Genomic DNA, 20,269 nt, shown 5'->3' on the forward strand with positions numbered 1-20,269 from the left:
GGAGGTAGAAAAAAAGAGACCTCCATTGTTACAAGAAGCTTAATTTCTTGCTTTTTTTTCTTGGAACAGGCCAAAATCAATGCGCGCACAGACATCATCCATAAAAATTACTTGGTGTGGCCTAAATAAAGACACTTCTGTACTTGTTTTTGATTGTGTTACTTCTATTTGTATGTGTAAATAGAGTGCCTAGCTCAGTACATGTAACATTATGCATGTAACACTTGTAATGTGAACAAAAAGTGTTGTTGAAATAAAGATCTTGTTGATATACTGGCTTCTATATACTATGTACTGTATATATTTACTAAAACACATCAATCCCTAGCTTTGCCATGGGTGTTCTGTTGTGTCAAACAAAACGTCTAGTACAGGTCACCTCTACAATACTTAATACATGGAACGGATGGTGAGTTCAGCACCAAGGAGAGGTCCACACTTGGGCCCTTCCATTTAACAAATGGGGGGTATTAAATATTTGCGGATATAAACAGTTGCTGTGCCAGAAGGTATCTTGATCGTTTGGGGTTTGCACAGAAAACGAGTTAAAAATTGTGCAGCGAAAATAATTACTTTTAATTGATGGTGGAATGGTGATGGATGATTATCAAGAACAATAATGATTAATACCGTTCGCACCCCTATGTAGTTATCACAATGGTACGGTCTGTTCAACCATGGTGCAGTGCAGTTGAGCTGTGTGACCTACGTTGTCGTGTGTGAATTCTCTCCACATTTTGGGGTAAATTTTCGGCTTTTTGTCGACAAATTATCCGTCTAAAGTGTACAGTATATCGTCTGAACGTTTCCAGGTCGGATTTATGCCGTTCTTTGGATGTTTGAGGGAGAAAATTCGCGTTTCCTGTCAGGGCGAAATTTGGAGAAGAAGCGAAAATGGCGGCTGCCATGGCGGAAAGACGGCGTGGTGCTGAGAAGACTCCTTCTTCCGAGGTAAGAAAACAAACTACCGCCTTGAATGTACATGTTTGTACTTCCAACAAACCTGTAGCAACAGGCCACGTTATAATTTATTATTCTTACCGTAATATTCCGTAGAAATTTGCGTTTCGTGGAAGTTGAACTATTCTCGTACACGTGTTGTTACAGGCCATTTTGTACTTGAGTATTTTTGACTATCATGGTTTGGGTAAGGACGTTCTATCACAAGGGCTGACAACAGCATTAGTTTACTTTCAGTGATGTTCTTAGCGGTTGTGAAAATTTGATATCAGGTCTTTTCGTCCTCTAGTGCATGATTTCGTCCTGTAGTTCTTTCGTCCTCGTCATGGATGTTTCGTCCTCATGGATGTTTCGATGCTTGTTTAAGCGGCAGAGATTACTACATGTAGAACAAGGTTTTATACTACATAGCCATGTTACAGCTCTAGACTCTAAACATTTTAGTTATCTGCATCCAAAACATTTTATTAGCATTTTAAGTTTGATGAACCAAAAATTTAGAAAGCACAAACCAGTTAGTTTAACCTTTCCTCCATTATTTATTTATGCCATATTCATTTTTTTTAAACATCAGATCTTTTTTTTTTCATCGGAACACTTAACATCTATTTTTTTTTCTTTATCTCAAAATGTGTCTTTGTTTATTACAGATATATAGACCTTCTCACACAATACAAGCCAAAATTAAAATGGGAGGAAGAAACAGCAGAACACATGTTTGAATACAAGTTAGTTTATTTTCAGATACTACATTTTACTACATACTTCCTTTTTTACGTAACATGCAATTGCTCATTTGCTGTTCATTTGTTGCAGTATACTTATCTTGAAATACTGGTGATGGCTTTATATGATATGTTCAAGTTTTTCAGTCAGTGACCACAAACATGCTTTTCAGCCTTCTTTCCCCTCTTCTTTTTCCCTATTGCAAAAAGAAATCCCAGCTAAAACTAAAACTATTTCCTTTTTTGGTAAAGAGATTTACCAAACTATCTTAACATTCTCTTCTCTGTTTGGCAGGTGTTTAACGCCGATGAACACCAGGTGTACGGCAGGCTGATACAATCGGGCCAGCTTACGAATCTCGGGTGCGCCAGCTAGCTGTAGTCAAGTGCCAAGCAACGGTGTCTACCAGCGGGGAGACAATAGACACATCCATCAAGAAAGTGTTGAAGATGAGTATCATTTTCTAATGACTTGTACTGCCTATACTACAGATAGACAAATAGTAATGAAATGATCACATGTAAAGCTAGTAAACCTTTCCCAAAAACAAACGCAGACATTTTCAATCTACTTGTGTCATGCCCCGACTCCATTTCTACGTACCGAGGCCAATATTTATGCAGTGTATTAGTATAAGAGAGAAAGTATTACAGTAACAGATAGCAAAGCTTAAAAAAACCCTTGTCCTGCGGGGCCCATATATATATCATTTTATATGGGTTGCACATACAGTACCATCTATATAGTGCCCTGTGAATGTACCATTTGGGGGTGATTCTCGTGCAACGCATCACACTGCAGCGAAACGCAACGAATGCGGAAGTAACTACGCCGCCGCAGGGTAAGTAAAGTAAAGGGTCTGTGACCTGTTTAAGACATGAAATTATTTGAAAATATTGTGGAAAAATTGCCAGCAGGACAAGGGTTAACGTACACCATGTCATATGCCTCTTGTGTTCATATTCTTGTAGTAATACTGTAGTTTCTTAGAATAATCTTACTGTATGTCATTGCCAATTTTGTACCATGTACAACTGTGGAGCAGTAACATTCATTCATTCATTCCACCAGCCATGAATGACGAAACCAACCTTCAGATCCAGGCAAGTGTACAACAGAGGGCGGTGGACAACCTGTTCAAGTCAGCCACCAGATGGTGGAGGAAGTCTTCATGTAGAATATAGACGTACAGGCACCGAACCCGGATGGTAAGCTTTTTGAACCCTTCAACCTTGAACATTAGTTGTCTTTCATATCATTGTACTGCACCATCTCCAACTTTGTACAAGCCTTTGGGTTTTATATATATTGAAGTACAACTAGTATAACACTATCCCCTTCTTTGCCTTTTTAGGTTCTGAAGAAGATCCTGTGACTGCCGCCAGGAGAACTGAATGTAACAGCACTGACTGCATGCAGTCCGATCTGTCCTACCAGGGAAGACCAAGAGAGGCTGTGCTTTCCACTGGACGCAGGCGGTGTACTGCAAGATACAGGAGTTTGGTATGTACATACAATAATTTGGTTCTTGTCATACTTTCACATTTTATATCTAAAGTTTGCTTTGATTCAGCTTGAAGTTGACAACCAGTCAGTTGCTATAGGGAAGGTCACGTGATTTAATACAGCCTTGTAGTTTTAATTTTGTCTGTAGACAGTGGACACTCGAGTGTATTCCCCATTTCTTAAGTTTGCAGTGTGTAAAGTTTTTTCCAATTTTGTCCGCACCCATTATGCCTAGCATAGCAGATACCGGATAGTTCTTTTTGAGCTGAAAATGCATTTAGATGTTGATCTACTAGTAGACACAGTGTAAATGAATGGACCAAACAAACCACTGCAGATCGGAACTTTTAGAATCTTGGAAAGTTGCCTTTTCTTTATAGTGTATTTTGGATTAATTATAGGCATTAAGGTACTAGATAGTAGCACGTTGGGAGAATGTACTGCGCCTGCACAAAACCCGGATTTTTGGTCAACATTGCATCAGAATTTTGCCTGTTGCAGAAGATATCTGTTTCGACACTATACTTGAAAACTATAGACGGGATGCCAACGTTATATTTGCGAGTACGGCCTTATATAAGACGTTTTGCCGAAGTGCTGCGCACAATTACGGGTTTCGCACAGATGCAGTACGTTCTGCAGACATTTTCTAGATCGTGTATGTTTTGGAAACACGTTTTCCTTCGACAAATTTCTCTAAAGTAAAATTGGGGTTTTGAACTTGGGACTAAAGTTGAATGTTGTGTGGCGTAATTGCTTGCAAGGCTGTTTTCTATGCACTGACTTTTGTCTCTCCTGTTTTCAAGATACGAACCCGAAGCCTGGTCTGAGCGGAAGGAAGAACCAAACCTTTATGAGCAGAGCTGTGTGACAGAAGATGGGGAGGTGTGAGTATGGTTTCTTTGTTAACACGACACAACACTCCACATGCCTTGAGGTGCACACATGCAAACTCGCTTTTCTCTCTTTGCCCAGTTCACTCTACTCTAAGGGTAAGCATGCCTTTTTTCCATGAGGAGCCTTTTAACTTGAATTGTAGCCAGTAACTTTAATTCGACATTAAGCGTCACTGAAAAATTCTTCGTATCATGTAGTTGAGTATGCCAAATTGCCCCAAAACTGTTGCTTTTTTACACTTAAAACTCTCTGGAAATGTAGTTGATTGAAACTTTCCTGTTGGTCAATTTTCCCGCCAAAAAAAAAATTAATTGGCACCCTCACCTGGTTAATTAATTGGATTAAGTTTTCCCGCCAAAAAACTTAGTATATGGAGCACTCTAACCTTGAACTTGTGCCCCCCTCCCCACTCTTCCTGCCCCCCTCCCCACACTTCTTCCACAACTCACACAGTATGTTGGTTACACTGTTTCAACACTTTGGACTTCTTTCAAGGACATGTAACTTCTCCGAACACGTAGTCACCACACTCTGCTACCCAAACACTTGGTTGATTGAGCACAGTTTTTCTGCCACAACGACTTTGGAATAATCTCTCGCTCCTCTGGTTGGTCAATGCACTAAGTGTACTCCCCGAGGGATGTCTTTTTTGGGAGACATTGATGCTTCGAAACATCAGTATACCAGTGCAATCGACCAACCAGGAGGGCGAGAGATTCTTCCAAAGTCGTGGCAGAAAAACTGTGTTCGATCAACCAAGTGTTTGGGTTGCAGAGTGTGGTGACTACGTGTTTGGAGAAGTTACATGTCCAAAGTGTTGAAACAGTGTAACCAACATACTGTGTGAGTTGTGGAAGAAGTGTGGGGAGGGGGGGCAGGAAGAGTGGGGAGGGGGGCACAAGTTCAAGGTTAGAGTGCTCCATATACTAAGTTTTTTGGCGGGAAAACTTAATCCAATTAATTAACCAGGTGAGGGTGCCAATTAGTTTTTTTTTCGGCGGGAAAATTGACTCAAAAGGAAATCAGCAAAACAAACCTACACGCATTTCACTTGAAATTTCTTTCAGACTAGATTTAAAGGTATCAGCTATTTTAATCTTTTAAAAAACCTGCCCAAATTTTCAAACTTAACACCGAAAACTGCCTGAACTTAAGCACGGGCTACATTTTAGGTAGAAAGTTTTTACCTAACGTGTCAACTAAACCTCTCACTGTGACAGTCTATCCACAATATCTTTTAGTTTTTACCTGTAGATCGCCTTTAAATTCATGGGAGTGTCTTTTTAGCGAATGACCACAAATGACCATTCTGGGGCCATCCTTGTGGCACGAATCTGATTTTTTTGTTGTGGCCATGTCCAGATTGTACTATTTATTAATCTGAAGCTTTATAAATCAACGTTGACAGTTTAACTTCCGTCTTTTAAGCAAATGACCACTTAACGCCCTGCACAATATTAACCCTTACACACCTGGGCCAAAACCCACCACCCCAGATGATAAAGTTTAAATAGGTGTCTCCTGAATTCCTGCAATTTTTCTGTGCTTTACACACTTTTAAAGTACCATTTTTGGGCAATATATACGTCATGATATTTTGGCAAAAATGGTACTTCAAAAGCGTGTACAGCATGGAAATTTCGCAGGAATTAACGAGGCACTATTTGTACCTGTGATGGTCAGGATTTTTAGCCCAGTTGTGCAAGGGCCAATATTTTGCAGAGCGTTAAGTGTTCATTCACTTAAAAGACGGATGTAAAACTGTCAACTTCAATTTATAAAACTTAAGATTAATAGATGGAAGCACAATCTGGACATGACGAAAGAAAAAATTCAGATTCATGCGACAAGGAAGGCCACAGAATGGTCACTTGTGGTCATTCACTAAAAAGTCACACCTCTTTTAACTTGGAAAGTCAACTGAGGCTATATGTGATCCTCCTATTTAAATATTTATCTTTTGCAGAGACCATCGGGACCAGGAAAGAGATCCTGCCCCACTGTCAAGGCCATACCTGCTGGGCACTGGACTTTTATCAACCTCTGTTACTCTATCTACAGTTTAGTTATACCAAGATTGATTTTTAACCTCCTTCCTACACTATCTTGACTCCATTTAGTAGAAAGCTGAACTTTAGACTAATTATAATCCTGGCAAAAAGACTTGTAGACTTGTTTTGCTGATTTCTCCCTTTGAAACATCACACACAGCTTACCTGTAGTACATTTTACTCTACAGAAAGAAAGCACAACATTGCCTTTTCTATTTTCTGTAAAGAAATAGGACATGTTCCCAACAATCATTCTGTGACCAAAGTACTTTCCCAGAAATCCACTCTATCATTGTTTAAAAAGAAAAGTTTGTGAAACACCTATACTGTGTTTTTGTATATTTTGTTAATATGAATAATTCTGCTTGTTATTCAATTTGTTATTTGACATTCAGAGACAATTATAATATTTGTGCAAACCAGGGTTGAATAAGTTTTCAAAAATCCACTTGCCCTATCAAGTACTTAGGTAATTTCCACTTGCCCGAACCAACTTTTAACTTGCCCAAAATACACCTATTTCTATACATTTTTACTACCACCAAGAAAATTATCTTATTTTGGAGTTTATAATGTTGGATGCTTTATTTATCAAAATAAGGTGGTTTGACTTGCTCCAAATACCGTAGTGACTATACTTTGCATCCAAAGAATTTACTTGCCCAATCGTTCAAGTCTATAGGGCCACATTCACTTGCCCAAACAGTACCTTTACTTTACTTTGCACTGCCCTTGGCAAGTGGGCAACTGGACTTGTCCAACCCTGCAAACGTGTAGAATTTTAAGTAAATCAGAGTCTAGATTTGTATGCTTTCTGTGTGCTATTCACAAATTCATAATTGCAAGCATGTTGCAGTGGAAAAATATAGCGAGGTATGCAAAATCACAATGTTTATAGTACATTTTAGAAATCGGGTTAGAAGTGTGATTCAAAAAATAAATTCTTTTTCCTTTGATCGTGATCATCACAAAAATGTCTCTTTCAATGTTTCACCTAATTTTCTAACCATGCTTGACCGTGTTTGAGTGCTTAAAAATTTCATTATACAATGTATTTCATCTTTGCTTTGAATGTTTCATTTTTTTTTCTTTTAGATTAATGATTGCTTCACCATGTATAATGTTATTTCTTCACACAAAGGATAATTTCTTTTTCGGAAAGGAGTTTAAAAAGAGCAAATCACAGTACAATATGTACAGCTTTGTCGTTGTTTAAAACATCTTATATTCTGGACTATCCATGAAAGTAAAGTTTATATTTTGTACTGCCATATGTTCCAAATCATAGTATTGTTCTAAAAATTTAAAAAATAATTTTGTCAGATACGAACAAATGCTAAATCTTGACTGTGCATGTACATCTTCACCAGTAAACATTAACAACTAGAATTCATGATTATATTGAAATGTCTTCATTTTTTTTTATCTTGAAAGATTTTATATTATTGTTTAACATTATTGCTTTATTGATTGTTTCGTATCACCATGTACTAGTATTTTTTTCTTTACATTTTCATTATTATAAATGGTTTTCAAAAGGGTGGATGTGGATCATGATGAAGAGCTAGGATATCAGGGAAAACAGTTTGGTCACAAATGCTGTTGAAAATATATCCCATCGCCATACAGAATGAAACTACAGGCAATCATTACAAGTGCTTTCCTAAATAGGAAAATGTACTGTGTTCTCCATCATATTTGCAACAAAAGATTAGTCACAACCTTAAACTAGATATTAGGTATTAACTCTTTCAGAAATGACAATAAATAGCAGGGTGGGCCTAGCCGAGTTTCAACAATGGCGTTAGAATGAAAAATTCAGAGGATCGCAAACATGCCCTTTCCCAACATCTTTTATTGTCATTTTTAAGGGTCTGCATGGGAGGTCCCGATCACGCTTTGCGCACTAAATTCTGTAAGGCAGCGACCACGATTTACATTTGTTCAGGTTGGTTTCACGATTACGTTTGATATTAGATTAGAGTTGTTCGAATTCAAATTATGCAAATTGAAATGGCAAGGTGCAGAATTCTGCAAGCAACGTATTACGGTTCGCTTGTACTGGCTGGACGTTTTATCACACAATTTAACGGTGAATAGATTGACCCGACTTCCATTATGCAAACCTAAAACGGCTGATTACGCATTGCGGCATGCAGACCCCATTTATGAAAGAGTTTATAAATAAAAGCCAACTCACTGTCAAGTCCGATGTTCTCTTTTCTTTTAGATAGATGACAGGTCCTTCAGAAACAGGTGGATCCTCCTGGAATATGACAGGTACACAGGATAGCTGACAGGTCCCACAGCACACTTAGGAGACAGGTCCCACAATGTCAGCTATACATTAGCAGCATCTCAAGCCTAGGGTGCAAAAGAAATACACATTCAGAAAGATCACAGGCCAAATATTAAAGAATAACAATTACTAACAGAGCATCATATATGACAATGTTCACATCATTTGTTTGAGTTCTAAAACCTGCTTTGGGTTGGCGACTAGAGCAAAACCGAAACTTCTGCAGTACCGTAACAAGCCACCAGAGGGCCCAACATCTAATCATTTCGAGGTCTTATCAAGACCTACCGACATACCAATATCAAGACAATCCATATCAGTATAGCCGGTATAACCGCCCTTCGGCGTAACACACCAACTTCGCAGGCAGGCGGCGCGGCGGCATGCTATTGACACACACACACACACACACGCACACACATGAACGCCTCCAAAACTATTAACCCTCTTGGCGAAGGTAATAAAACGAACGTATCTAATGTATAGTCATGTTAGTTCGAAGTGGAGATGAAAAAAAGTCCCCGAACGGCAGCTTAAGTGCATGTTTAAACACAGGAAATCGTCACCCGCGCAAATATAAATTCACGCAATTCTGTGTTTTAGCTTCATTTCATTGTAACGAGTCCGGCCCAAATAGTCACGAGAACATAAATGTCAATGTTGAGTACGACTCACCTCCTTAACTGGACGTAGCTCGTCTTAAAAGACGAATTTATCCACCGAGTTCTTCCATGTCCTAGCACCGTGACACGCCATCTTGCTCTGAGCAGCAGCGTGGTCTTACCACCAGGTAAGGAATCACCAAAATTTGCATTTTCTCAATTAAGTAATTAAGTTAGATTGAACACCGGCGCAATAATTTGCATTTCATTGTTAAGCTTTCAAACGTATTATCATATAGCAAAAGTTGACCAATCAGAAGGCTCCATTTCCCATTGGTTATCAGACCCTAACCACAAAAGTGGTCGGTTATTAGAATAACTGACCATTTTTTGGACCGTACCCTTATACAAGGGACAGGATACTAACACTTGTAGTATGTATCTATAGAAAACTTATTTTAGTTTTTTTTAACAATTTATTTGAAAATACAAAACAACTAGAGTTCCACGATCTCATACCTTCGCCAAATTATGTTAGCCTTTATGACTAAGAAATTATAGATTAATCCCCCTGATTGTGCAAATAAGATCCTCAATTGCAGGAATTGTATATGTTGATCATATTCTACACCAAAAGACAGTCTTATCGTAAGAAAGAATGCCATTATAGCATTTCGTCATAAATTATGCAAATGAGGTCCTTATTTGAATAAGTTATGTTTAATGATGTTCACCTTCACTTAACTTTCAAATGCCCAAGTATGAAATTCCAAGCAGTTACCACAATGGAATTATTACATTTTCTCATTAATTATGCAAATTAGGTCTTCATTTGCACAATTAATATCTACCTGTGTTTGTCTTGTTCTTAACTACATGTCACAAGTTTGAATTGTCCTATCATGGAATGCAGCTGATTTTCCTCGTTAATTATGCAAATTAGATCCATATTTGCATAATTGTAATATTATTATAATTTGTAAACACGATAACTCGAGAAGGCTTTGATGGATTGTCTTGATATTTGGTAGGTGGGTGTCTTGATGAGACCTCAAAGTGATTAGATTTTTGGCCCCCTGGCAGCTTGCTATGGTACTGCAGAAGAACTTCCGGTTTTAAAATCTCGTGATCTATACACATAGGGTCACAAAATTTACATGGTAGAGAGCTCTTGTGCTGGGGATGAAGTGACATGAGTTTGAGCCCTCTAGCTGCTTGCTCCGGAACTTCAGGGGCGTTTGTTGAAAACTGTTTAAAGGAGGACTACTCAAAAACCGATTGATGGATCGTCTATTCTGTATGCTGTATTTATTGACATAAATGGACAATGAGTACATGTAACTAACTGACCACTACTGTCTGTACTTTTATTATGTACATTGTACTAGTTTTAATTATAACACTGGAAATAAGTTACAAGAATACTTGTCTGTTTCAAACTGTGAATATTGTTGTATCATGCTATTTTTTTTTTTCTCATTCAAAAGCCTAACATTTTATACAGGAATAAAATTCCAATAATTTTTTATCTATGCACTTAATTATTTGAATGTAAATTGCTGTATGAGAAAAGTTTCATGCAGTACAATATTACACAATTTTAACACATTTTATCAATTTTACAATTTTACCTTCAATGTTAGCATCAGATGTATACTGGTTACAACAAATTCAGCTCGGGAAAAGTTACATTTACAAGAGATACTTGTTAATTTCACTTTAAATTTTGTGGTACATTCTTTCAAGTTGAGGGAACATGCACAAACATGCATGAGTACAAAAATGAAATAAATATACATTGGTCAACCACAATTATCAGAAACTATTACAGAATGGCATAATATGGACAAGGTAATACAGAACTAGTGTGTTACAAAACTTTGTAACATACATGTCCACACTTCTTGAACACTTTCCTTATAAATGTATCTCAATGACAAAAGTACAGTTTTGGACAAATCCTAGTAAATACACTAGGCAGAATTGCAGGTGTTCAGTGTTACTGTTCACTTGAACTGTAGTTGTCTGACTCTGAGATGTTTAGCTGAGTTCCAGACTATCCAGTGTTGCTGTCAGGGCCTTCAGTTGACTGTCTTCACTCTGCCCCAATGCCTGCAACAAATTGAAAGAAGAAGTGTTAGATCACCATTTAACCTTCAATCTGCTAAGGTACCTTTTACTACATCATATTTTGTTACTGGATAGGCAGCAGTGGCATTAAATAGCAGAAAAGCTAGGCTAGAGAAAAGAAAACAAGATCGATAGGTTGTGGGTTCAATTCCTGATGACAATTGCTAGATGTTGCATCCTTGGGAAAGGCACTCGATAAGACTTTCCTAACTCCTCCCAGGTGTAAAATGGGTACCTGACTTCAGTTGGGGAGGTAAAAGACAGTGGGAGGAGAGGGATGGGCTCTGCCTTCCAATACCGTGCCTTAGAAACAGAACAGTCAAAGATTGGAGCATGCTTCCTCAAGACATAACTGAAATCACAGAATCTGACAACTTGAAGGAAGCCGTATACTTGCACCTGAGGAAACAACAAAGGTGCAGCGCACTCCTCCTGTGCATCTTACCCCAACAGAGGGGTGTTGCACAGTATCTTCTCAAGAACAGAATGTCAGAAGTTACAAATCTGTACTATACTGACCTCGTATCGTTCCTGGATCTGTTTTGCGGCCCATGCAGCGTATTTCTTGTTCTCACTCTTACTACTCTTGGTCCCGCCTCCCTTCTGTTGAGATGCCAGATGACTCGCAGCCTGCAACAAAATTATTTCAGGTATTAATTTTATTATACTTAGTGTCCTTGGTAAACCCAGTGGTTAAACTAAATGATTTACACCTGATTTTATTCCACCTATAATCTACAGGTACAAACGTACATACAAAATTGGTCGGTTTTACTAGTTTTATGAAATGTATATATTTAAATTTTTTATAAATAATTGTAAATATTCTGATTAGATATCAAATATGAAATATGTTCTTATACTTAATAGAGTACAACTCACCAGGAAGAGCCCAAACAGGGCCCTGATGCTGGTGGGGTTGAGTTTAGCTGCCTGGGCAAAGTATTTCCTGGCCAGTTCCATGTTTTCTGTCCCACCCTGGGTGTAACGGATCTGGGAGAAAAAAACAAGATCCAACACTGAACATTATTGAAAAACACAACAAATTAGGTTCAATTTCAAGCTTAAATTACTGCAAGCAAAATCAGATGACATGGTACATGTTTGCTTACCTATAATACAATAAACTAGAGTCCCACGATCTCATTCCTTCGCCAAATGATGTTAATCTTTATGACTGACAAAGATGATTTCTCCTGATTATGCAAATAGGATCCTCATTTGCATAAATTAGTTGATCATATTCTCCATCAAAAGACAGCATTATCTTATCAAAGAAAAACATTCTATCATTTCCTCATAAATTATGCAAATAAGGTCCTTATTTGAATAAGTTATATTTATGATGTTCACCTTCACTAAGGGCTATGAGAGGGGCAGGATCAGGGAGGGCTACAAGTGGGGGCAGGATCAGGGAGGGCTACCAGTGGGGGCAATGATCAGGGAGGGCTACGAGTGGGGGCAATGATCAGGGAGGGCTATGAGTGGAGCAGGATCAGGGAGGGCTACGAGTGGGGGCAGGATCAGGGAGGGCTAGGAGTGGGGGCAATGATCAGGGAGGGCGTCGAGTGGGGGCAGGATCAGGGAGGGCTACGAGTGGGGGCAGGATCAGGGAGGTTTACGAGTGGGGGCAGGATCAGGAAGGTTTATGAGTGGGGGCAGGATCAGGGAGGGCTACGAGTGGGGGCAGGATAAGGGAGGGCTACGAGTGGGGACAGTTTTTAAAAAAACATGTGTGTAAAGTTCTAAGGATGTTTTTTCAGTCTTAAAGTAGAACAACTATCTTCTCCCTCCTGACCTCTGCATATCTCTGATGGTACAGGTGACACTGAGGGTTGGCCATGATCAACTCTTCCAGACAGAATGCTGCTTTACCATACCTGTAGGGTACAGAGCACAGGAGAGGAGTTAGGCATCAAACTAAACCCTAGAAACCCTAGAATGACATTGTGTGACAGGCTGAATAAAAGTTCTAAAGGGGAACTATGAGGCTCCAGATATCTAACTGAGGGACGACTGTGTATGCGAGATGTCGGTTAGCTTGAGGAATGAATCCACTCTACTATATAAACCCTAGAATGACTTGTTATTTTAAACTTGCAAATGTCAACTTTGTAACTTTGCAAATGATAACTTTGTAGTTTGATTATGCAGTAAATATTCCAGGGACAAAACTTACTCCAGTTCTGCTATGTACAGGTTTGCTAACTCCAACCAGGCCTCATGGTCACTCATGAATCTGGCAGGGAAAATACAAATATAAGTATGTGTACATTAATGGTACTGTCTTTTTAATACATAGAAATCAAATATGGTATCAAATCACAGTTGTATATGATATGGTATCTAATTGGTCTAAAATAAAATAAATAACTCAGTGACAGAGAGAAGAACACAGAAACATCTGTTGAGAAAGAGACAGTTTTTTTTTTTTTATGGTATGATTTCTTACCTCTCTAGATACTTGTTGAGTTCTTTGATAGCTTCTGGAATCTTCCCTTGTGCTTTGTGAATGGCAATTAACCTTTTGTGTACTGCCTGTAAGCATGTAACAAAGAAAAAGTGGTTACTACTATAATGTATTGCTATGAACTATAGCTGCTGCTTTTCCTTGGTCAAAACAGTTACAAAATGTCTTCATAACCTCAGTCTAAGAAAAATATTTACATAGAATTTTTAGAAATCTAAAAACAACATTTATTTGCTGGTACAGTTTTAAATGTGAATATCTACAAAAAATGGCATGATGATACAAATTCAAACTCACAGAATTTGCTTCGTCCTCTTCCAAAATCTTGTGGTATTTCTGTTCTGCTACATCATACCTGGAAATGTACAGTCAAAATAAATCATACAAAAAGAGAGAAAAAAGGAATTAAGAATAGATAAAGAATAGATAGCACCTCAGGGAAGATTAAAGAACACAGTAGATACTGACTTCTGTAAGAACTCGTATCTCATGGCTTCCAGCTTGGCCACCCGTAAACTCCCCGGGAACTGTCGGCGCAGTTGCTTGTAGCACACCTAGGGGGCGTCGCAGAAAATGGATGTCAACAACAAGTTTTGGAATTTGGAATATAGTAACTAAACTGTAGGCAAGGTTAAAATAACAATGACAGATGAAAAATAGAAAACATGCAAAGGAAAAATCAAACTAACCTGAGCCAGTTCCAGTCTGCCACATTCCAATGCTGCCAGAAAGATCTGCTCGTATGCTGGCCAAACTGGGACAAGAAAACAAAAAAAGCCATTTTCAAGTCTCTTCAGTAACACCAGGGTTCCTTCCTGCCGGACAGAGTACAAACAACAGTCTTTCTTCCCACGGACAATCTGTGATTGGAACAGTTTGCCTGCAGAGGTCATCCTCTCTCCTACCTTGGACAGTTTCAGAGCCAAAATCCTGACTCTGCCTCTACCCTTACTGAACTTAAAATATGTGACAGACTAGCAACACTCTACAGACTACATGTTCACCCATTCCCAGTACGCAGCCTCACCTACAGGCAACAGAATCTTCACAATGACAAAGGTGGTTGCCTTAGGCCACACCAATTTAATTTGTTGGTTCTCTGATTTTTTCAGAAAAAAATATGCAGTGACAGGGCGAAAAAAAACAGGACTAGGCATCCTATTATAGTCCCAAATGCCTCAATAGGAGCCATGAAGTCAACACAAAAGGCTGGGTTAAAATTTAAACAATGAATTTTGAACTTTTAATTAAACCACTGCAATGATAGATGGAAAAACTGCAACAACTAGGAAAAAAAAGGACTTTCCTCAACTGTTGGAGGCAAAATATTAGCTTTTTTTAGTTGATTCTGAACCAGAATTTCAGAACCAGATTTATCTTCTTTTTTTTTTTTTCGCAAATCAGGAAAAAATGAAGAGGCAAATCCAACAACCAACTGTGAACAAATTAAATTGGTGTGGTCTTAATGGAAAGAAGAAGACCACTGCATCAAACAGTAACAACCTGACTACAATGAGAAATTGACCTGTTTACCTTCGTCGCCCAGTTTCCCTGCCAGCCCCCTCTGCATGAGGAAGTCTCCCACCTCCACCACCTGTTCACTGTTCCTCAGGTTCTCCTCTCGCCACTCTCGTAACAAGTCTCGCGCATCTGGGGAATAATACATGGAGAGTTATTAATCGTTATTCTAACTTCTCATCACTGACTGAATATAAAATAAACTTTATTGCACAACAACAAAGTATGGCATCTACTGGTAATATTACATGTAACTAAAGTACATAAGGCTAATCTACTTAATACTTAATGAGATTGAATGGGAATTTACAATCTTTGGAGGAATTTCTAACGTCTGGACAATCTATAAATTTCAATATATTTGTTATGTATACCATGCAGGGGTTTTCAAATGTCATAATTTTATGCTATTCACGTCAATAAATAATTTGAGATAAATTGTTCAACCAAAATCCATATGGCATAATTATGTGAGAGTGGTTGCATGTCCTTAAAATATTTGCATTTTCATCTAGTATTTCCAAGTTTTAAAAGATAATTTCATAGTTTTAGCGGAGGTGGGCGGGGCTATAGGATCGGTCTACTACGTGTAGTACCATTTTCCAACAATGAAAAATTGTCATGCTACTCACATCCATGTGCCCCCCCTCCCCCAATACCAGCCATTCGAACGCATATTTAGGCACCATATAACGGCCAAAGAACGGCTACCCTTAGTAAACAACGCTACATATGCTTTTACTACAAACAGTTGACCAGAAATAGTACAAACCTTCCCATGAAGAGCACAAGGGCTGAATTAATTGGGCCGGTTCTTCTAAATTTGCTCGACGTGACGCCATCTTGGATTTATCAAAGTCTCGTCGATCAACGCGAGAGTTCGCGAGACCTTCATACCAGCGCATGCGCAGTAACAAGTTGCCATTGGCAACAGAAAACACCCACCTCGAAGTTTCTCCTACTCGGATTTCTTCCAGTTTTCTTCTTGTTGCGCAGTTGTTTTCGTGTTTTTCCCGCCCGATTTTCTCGTCAAGATGATTCCACCGAACGCCTCGCTCGTGAAGTACGACAACCCCGTGCTGGTGAGCCGCAACACGGAGAAGAAAACCCCGCGGGTAAGTTTTGGTTGCTACGGGAAAATCTTTTTCGAACGCCCGTCCATATTTACGACTTGCCCCCCTCCCACAGTTGCACTACTTAATTCTGTCTCTCAAAAAGATTACACCAAATTTACACGTATTAGAAGATTCTGTACATTAATTTGTTAACAGGTGGTTGAATTGTGGTCAGTACTTTGCTCTGAGACGTAATCTTTTACATGTATATCTTGATAATTTGTTTGCAAAAAAATAAACTTCAACAGAACAAAACAGATCTTGAGACAACTCTAAGTTAACTCACTGGTTCATAATTTCCCATACTCCGTAATTTTTCTAGCTTCTTTGAAGTTTGAAGTTAGATGATCCCGAAAAATGAGTTTTAAGTACTTAGAATTCACACAATTACCTTAAAAATATGCCCTGCATTGTGTATATTTCTAAGATGTTGTATATACATTCATAAAATCAATATATATATATCTTCTCATCCTCTATTTTTTCTCCACCCCACAGGCAAGGAACCTGAAGGCCAGCCCCACCCCTCCCGCCAACACAGGCCCCGTCCCCAACCCCCCCGCCAAGGGCAAGTCCCCCTCCTCCGTGGCAGACGCCAAGACACAGCAGACTGAGGAGATCCTTAACTCCATCCTGCCACCAAGGTCTGAACTCTTCTTAAGCTGTCTTAAGATAATTGTTAGATGTTGTGTACTTTCCTGGATACACTTAGCAACTGTACGAAAAATCACAAGGAGGTTTGATATATTATCCTTGCTTTGTCAATCATAAGTCCCCATTTCGTGTTGGTTATAACACTAATGGTGTTTAAATGTCATAATGTTTGGGGTCGCGTGGCATAGCAGCAGAGTGCTGGACTGGGAACCAAGAGGTCCCAGGTTCAAGTCCTGACATGTCACCGATCTTGTGCCCTTGGGATGGCACTTACTAGTAACACGACTTTCCTCACTTTGCTCAGGTGAAAATGAGTACTGTATTGTCCCCTGTGTTGGTGGCGGCATTAATATAAGTTGAAAAATCTTGACTGTGTCCCCACCATGTCTTGTGATTATATGTTGGAATATAAAAAAAATATCTATATCTCAAACACCGAACCAATAGGGTTGCCCGATTCACTGCACTTAATGCTCACATTTCTGTATGTATCTGTATAACCACCCTTTGGCATAACACACCAGTTTCACTCTCATTTGACAATAAAAATGACAGTTTTTTGTTTTCTCTTGACCCCAAGGGAATGGCAGGAGGGCGGTCAGCTGTGGGTGCAGCAGGTGTCCAGTACTCCGGCCACGCGGCTGGACGTGGTCAACCTGCAGGAGCAGCTGGACCTGCGGCTGCAGCAGCGCCAGGCGCGCGAGACCGGCATCTGTCCCGTACGCAGGGAGCTCTACTCACAGTGCTTCGGTAAGGTTAACTATTGTCCTTATTCTACTACTAACCATTGTACCACTACCAGTGCTTTGGGAAGGTTAACCATTGTGCAACTGAGTTTTAGTAAGGTTAACCATTGTCCTACCAATAAAAAAGTACCATTATCGCGTTTGTCGTAAGTAGTTGTGCTTCAAGAAGGTTAACTCTTGTCCTACTCACAGTGATTTTGTTTAAGGTTAACCATTTTATTACTACCAGTGCTTTTTTAAAGTTTCATACTACCAGTGTTTGGTAAGGTTAACCATTGCCATACCATGCTTTGGTAAGGTTAACTATTGTCCTACTCACAGTCACAGTGCTTCAGTAAGGTTAACCATTGTACTACTACCAGTGCTTCGGTAAGGTTAACCATTTTCCAATCGTGTCTTACATGTAGGAAGGTTAACCATAGCCCTACCATGCTTCAGTAAGGTCAATCATTGCCCTACCATGCTTTAGGAACCTGTCCCTGTCCTATTGGCAGTTCTTAGGGAGATCTAATATAAATTGTTATCTCCCCACAGATGAGCTGATTCGTCAGGTGACGATCAACTGTGCTGAGCGCGGCCTGTTGCTGCTGCGTGTGCGGGATGAGATCCGTATGACCATCGCGGCGTACCAGACCCTGTACGAGAGCAGCGTGGCGTTCGGCATGAGGAAGGCTCTCCAGGCCGAACAGGGGAAGGCCGACATGGAGAAGAGAGTGAGTCTGATTTGTAAAGTCTCAGCAGGCTCAAAATTCAATTCCAGTGCACCTATTCCCAAAAATGCACTGCTACTGGTGGACCCAACCTAAAAGTTAGGTGCACAAAAAAATTTTTGGGTGCACCATATAAAACAAAACCTAATTATAGATCTTACCGCTCCTCTCCTCTTGAATCTGAAATGTGAGCTAACTTCAAAATCTTACAAGTACTGCAACAAAGATTTTATTATTTTTCTGACCCTTTGATGCCAAGTATATCCTGTATACTATTACAAAAATACCTACACTAAGGTGCACATGCACCCAGTATTTCGAGCCCTGCTAAGACTGTCACACATTCAGAACCTTCCCACAAACACCAGCCGACCAAATTTGGCTGAACTTTGGTAAAAGTCTGATGAGGTATTGGTGCCGTAGGTGTCCAGTCAAGGCCATGTCTACCTTTCTGGATGAATCAAGTCATATTTGAGTTAAATTTGAGTCAAGTGTCACTGACAACCATGCCCCAACATACTTCTAAACACAAGCCAGCTCTGGCAGAATCTCCAGTCCATATACCGAAAATCCTAAACTTCCAGATATTTTGATTGACATCCATCACTCAATTTTACTAAACTAGACTGAGAGAACTACATGTAGTCAATACTAATCACATGACTGAAAGAACTGGAAAAAACAGTTGAGCATGACTAAGTGTTGAGGACTGTCCCTAAAATCTATACCCGTCTGGTAAGACTTTTTTTAAAAAATTGAATATTGCTGATAATTTTACCCATCAATCTTCTCCAACAGATCTCGGAACTTGAGACCGACAAGCGTGACCTTGAACGCCAGGTCAACGAACTCAAGGCCAAGTGTGAGGCCATAGAGAAGAGAGAGGCGGAGCGTCGGCAGGTGGAGGAGAAGAAACACTCGGAGGAGATCCAGTTCCTTAAGAGGACAAACCAGCAGCTTAAGGTGAGACGGGATAATCCCCCATCAAGATTAAGTTTGAGATTAAAATTTGGATTGGGATTCTGTATCTGTACAGATTAAGATTAGGATACTCTAGTATTAAGATTAGAATATCTAGGTTTAAGATTAAAACACTCAGTAGCTTAAGGTGAGACTGGATAATCACCCATCAAGATTAAGTTTGAGATTGAATTTAGGATTGGGATTAAGATTAGGTTATTGTATTGATACATGTGGGTTAGAAGGTGTGCAAAGCTTAATTTTGTTACATGCAATTAGCATTGGATTAAGCAAAAGATTAAGACTAAGAGTAATTAAAGTATGGATTTGGATTAAGATTAGTATTTATCTTGAGATACTCCTGTTCTACATATAATTTGGTAGCCTACATGTAGGTGAACGAGGTCTATAATTTCATTATTTCTGTAACATCACATGATGTAACTTGTTTTTTCTCAATTTTACAGACCCAATTGGAGGGAATCATCGCTCCAAAGAAGTAGAAGATTTTCTGACACCTTCAATCAACCTGGGACCAGCAGGAGCAGAAAACTATAAATTAACAAACTTTCTACTCAAATTAACATCTTTTATTGAAATTGTTACAAAGAAATTAGAAGTGACTTGACAAGGTTTTGGCAACAACTGTAGGAATTCCTGGGTGTACAGTGTAGACTTCTATTCTAGACATGTGAAAAGTTAAGCCTTCCAAAAAAAATAATAATCAACCATATGTGGCCTTATGAAAAAAAACAGCCTCTGCAACTTTTGTAAGTATTTTTAATGTAGAATATTAAAACATATTTGTCTATGTCAAATTCGGAGAAAAAACAGTGGAGTTGTATATATACTGTCTTAACAATTCACCTTAGTCTTCCTCTTTCTATTTTCTTGGTATGATGCACTCTGTATTAATTTTATAAGA

At 39.1% G+C, this 20,269-nt stretch overlaps 2 protein-coding genes across 2 annotated transcripts; one reads left to right on the forward strand and one right to left on the reverse strand.

Annotated features, from left to right (window-relative positions):
- Nucleotides 1–10,574: 10,574 nt before the first annotated feature.
- On the reverse strand, nucleotides 10,575–16,022 carry LOC109483092 (ER membrane protein complex subunit 2-like). The gene is made up of 11 exons (XM_019786082.1): nucleotides 15,932–16,022; nucleotides 15,175–15,291; nucleotides 14,331–14,395; nucleotides 14,110–14,195; nucleotides 13,939–13,996; nucleotides 13,624–13,709; nucleotides 13,351–13,410; nucleotides 12,970–13,051; nucleotides 12,054–12,164; nucleotides 11,691–11,801; nucleotides 10,575–11,153 (listed from the first exon to the last, which is right to left on the reverse strand). The coding sequence occupies exons 1-11, from the start codon at nucleotides 15,999–16,001 to the stop codon at nucleotides 11,082–11,084; spliced, it is 918 nt and encodes a 305-aa protein (XP_019641641.1). The 5' UTR covers nucleotides 16,002–16,022; the 3' UTR covers nucleotides 10,575–11,081.
- Nucleotides 16,023–16,098: 76 nt separating this feature from the next.
- On the forward strand, nucleotides 16,099–20,269 carry LOC109483098 (33 kDa inner dynein arm light chain, axonemal). Its single transcript, XM_019786087.1, has 6 exons — nucleotides 16,099–16,274; nucleotides 16,773–16,918; nucleotides 17,509–17,678; nucleotides 18,209–18,387; nucleotides 19,183–19,347; nucleotides 19,812–20,269. The coding sequence occupies exons 1-6, from the start codon at nucleotides 16,194–16,196 to the stop codon at nucleotides 19,845–19,847; spliced, it is 777 nt and encodes a 258-aa protein (XP_019641646.1). The 5' UTR covers nucleotides 16,099–16,193; the 3' UTR covers nucleotides 19,848–20,269.

This window comes from Branchiostoma belcheri, unplaced genomic scaffold (genome assembly GCF_001625305.1).
Source record: "Branchiostoma belcheri isolate BF01 breed outbred unplaced genomic scaffold, Haploidv18h27 scaffold62, whole genome shotgun sequence".
In the NCBI taxonomy this organism is placed as follows: Eukaryota; Metazoa; Chordata; class Leptocardii; order Amphioxiformes; family Branchiostomatidae; genus Branchiostoma; species Branchiostoma belcheri.

Bases quoted from the DNA above. Each gene is read 5' to 3' on its own strand.
- LOC109483098 (XM_019786087.1), top strand. From the start codon at position 16,194: ATGATTCCACCGAACGCCTCGCTCGTGAAGTACGACAACCCCGTGCTG. The intron at 16,919-17,508 runs GTCTGAACTCTT...CTTGACCCCAAG, and splicing joins AACTCCATCCTGCCACCAAG to GGAATGGCAGGAGGGCGGTC. The intron at 19,348-19,811 runs GTGAGACGGGAT...TCAATTTTACAG, and splicing joins GGACAAACCAGCAGCTTAAG to ACCCAATTGGAGGGAATCAT.
- LOC109483092 (XM_019786082.1), bottom strand. From the start codon at position 16,001: ATGGCGTCACGTCGAGCAAATTTAGAAGAACCGGCCCAATTAATTCAG. The intron at 14,196-14,330 runs GTTAGTTTGATT...GACGCCCCCTAG, and splicing joins GCAGACTGGAACTGGCTCAG to GTGTGCTACAAGCAACTGCG. The intron at 13,710-13,938 runs GTGAGTTTGAAT...ACATGCTTACAG, and splicing joins AAGAGGACGAAGCAAATTCT to GCAGTACACAAAAGGTTAAT.